The following is a 2,658-nucleotide window of genomic DNA, read 5'->3' as shown; positions in this document are numbered from 1 at the left end:
GCTGGGTTTGCTCATTTTAATTTTTAATTCCCCCCCCCCCCAAAAAAAAAACACCCAAAAATCTCATGACGAGTCATATCCATCAAGCACCTAATGTCCAGTGTGTCCAGTGTTTGGCATGGAATTACCTATGTACAGTATTGGAGATAGGGAAAGATTTCTGGACCAAGAAATAACATCCGTTATTTCTCTTGTCATTACATCCACTTAACGTTTCCTCATTGTCTTAACCTAACTGTTGAGGTTGGTGATCAATGGGATTAAGCCGTTGGTCCTGTTAGTGCAGTGTATTGATTGGGTTGTGATTCGCTCCCCATTGGGTTTTTGTTTGTGCTTCAGCTCCCTAGCTGTGCTTTTCTCCATAAGAAGAAGTGGAAGGGAATGTTCTGTAGCAGTGGTTCTCAACCTTCCTAATGCCAAGACCCTTTAATACAGTTCCTCATGTTGTGGTGACCACCAACCATCAAATTATTTTCGTTGCTACTTCATAACTGTAATTTTGCTACTGTTATGAATCGTAATGGAAATATCTGATATGCTATATGTGTTTTCTGATGGTTGCGACCCACAGGTTGAGAACCGCTATAGGGTGGCCAATGCTGCCATTCTACTTTTAGGTCAACAATATGGATCAGACCTTTTTGCTTAAGTTATTTTGTTTAATATGTCAATATTATTAAGTATCCACTGCAAGGGACATTTATTACAAAGATATGATGACAATATCATCATTTAAGAGAATTGGAGGACACAGCTACTACAAGGGGTACCCATTTACTCAATCTGAATCACTGCTTTGGTTACCCTTGGACTTAAACCCTCCATGAGTTTAGCAGCATGTCTGCTGTCTGGTCACTGTGAGATGTGTATTGTCACTGACACAAGGCAATAACTGATGAGTAACAGTTGATATAGCCTCAAAACAGGGTGGATCAGATGTGTGCAGGAGTTATGGTCAGTAGAGTTACTGTTACTAATGCTTGTTTCTTTACCTTCAGCTCCTGAGGCTTAACCGTTCCTCAAGACCCGAATAAAAGAGGTCAGATAATGACAGCAATGTCCTTAACAGCTGGGCCCCAGGTGAGCTGGGTTTCCTCTGTTTCTACATGAATACATATATGTATACACACATATATTTATATATGCATGTATGCTTATATATATATATATGCACATAGACATTCATATAACTTGTATATACATAAGTATACATGCATGTATATACACATGTAACATTTATATATATAAAATATGTAAATTTCTCAGTGAGGTATTATTTATCTACAATATAAATCTGAACTGTATAGCTCACTTTTAAAAAATATACACACCTGCCCTGGCCAGTGTGACTCGGTTGAGTGTCGTCCCATGCACCAAAATATCGCCAGTTTGATTCCCTGTCAGGGTGGGTTGCAGGCTCCATCCCTAATAGGGAGTGTGCAGGAGGCAGCCAATCGATATTTCTTTCTCTTTCTCCCCCTTTCCCTTCCTCCCTCTCTAAAATCAGTTAAAAGAAAACATATTTAAAAATATATATACACACTTGTATGACCATCACTCATATTAAGACATAGAACATTATCACTACCACAAGTTCTATCATTTGCCATCCCAAGCAGTCCACCCCAAAGTTGACTGTTATTCTGACCTCTGTCACCGTAGTTTAATTTTATTTGTTCCTGAACTTCATGTAAATGGAATCATTTAACATGTATTCTTTTGTATCTGCCTCATTTTGTTCACCAATGTGTTTATGAACTTTACACATAACAGTCCTTTTTAATTGCTGAATAGTTTTCCATTATATGATTATATTACATTTTATTTATTCATTCATTCTTCTTCTGTGGATGGATATTTTTATTGTTTTCAGAATGCAGTGAATAGAATGCAGTGAAAATTCTTGTATATGCCCTTTGGTGGACACGGCGCTCATTTCTCTTGGGTGCGTCTTTAGAAGTCAAATTACTAGGGTATACATTTGATTAGTTTTAGTAGATGCTGCCCAACAATTTTCTGAAATGGTTGTTCCAGTTTATATTTTTGCCAGCAGTACATGAGAGTTCCAGTTGTTTCACATTCTTAGCAACACTTGTCATTCGTTATTGCTAACTCGTTTTTAGATTTCCTTTTCCGCACAACCAGTGATATGGAGCACTATTTCATATGTTTATTGGCTACATGGATCTCCTCTTATGTGAAGTCCCTGTTCAGTTATTTTCCCCATTTTTTAATACATCGTATGTCATTTTTTTTCTCCTAGTTGTAGTTCTGTATTATGGATATGAGTTCTTTGTCAGCTATGTGTGTTATGAAATATCTTCTCCCAGCCTTTGGCTTGCTTTTTCACTCTCTTAGTGGTGTCCTTTGATAAGCAGATTTTTCTCTAGCCTGTTCCAAGTAAGCAGTGTTTTCCTATTGGATCTCCAACCTCACTACCTTTGCATGGGGGTGGGGAGTCATTGACAAATCGGAGAGCTCTGTGCCTGGGGTAGTGGACAAGGAGACAAGAATGAGGGAAGAACTGGGATGAAAGCAGAATTGGGAAACGACAGTAAAATGAGCACCCCAAATAATCACCAACTATTACAAAGTGGGGAGTGGCTGAGAGCTAAGGTGTCAGCCATATCCAGTTCCATATTAGTTCTCTGCCTGAAG

The 2,658-nt window shown here is 38.4% G+C and overlaps 2 protein-coding genes across 2 annotated transcripts in view; both read left to right on the top strand.

Annotated features, from left to right (window-relative positions):
- ZNF662 (zinc finger protein 662) overlaps positions 1-1,080 on the top strand; it is a 13,517-nt gene extending 12,437 nt beyond the window's left edge. Inside the window, exon 5 of the mRNA XM_014534878.1 lies at positions 999-1,080. Coding sequence (XP_014390364.1) covers positions 999-1,005 — 7 coding nt within the window. The 3' untranslated portion in view covers positions 1,006-1,080. The remainder of the gene's footprint in view (positions 1-998) is intronic.
- KRBOX1 (KRAB box domain containing 1) overlaps positions 1,007-2,658 on the top strand; it is a 5,048-nt gene continuing 3,396 nt past the window's right edge. Inside the window, exon 1 of the mRNA XM_014534879.1 lies at positions 1,007-1,080. Within this exon, the coding sequence (XP_014390365.1) occupies positions 1,048-1,080 (33 nt within the window). The 5' untranslated portion in view covers positions 1,007-1,047. The remainder of the gene's footprint in view (positions 1,081-2,658) is intronic.

Source organism: Myotis brandtii, unplaced genomic scaffold, assembly GCF_000412655.1.
Source record: "Myotis brandtii unplaced genomic scaffold, ASM41265v1 scaffold134, whole genome shotgun sequence".
Lineage (NCBI taxonomy): Eukaryota > Metazoa > Chordata > Mammalia > Chiroptera > Vespertilionidae > Myotis > Myotis brandtii.
This window is presented reverse-complemented; position numbering and strand designations above follow the sequence as displayed.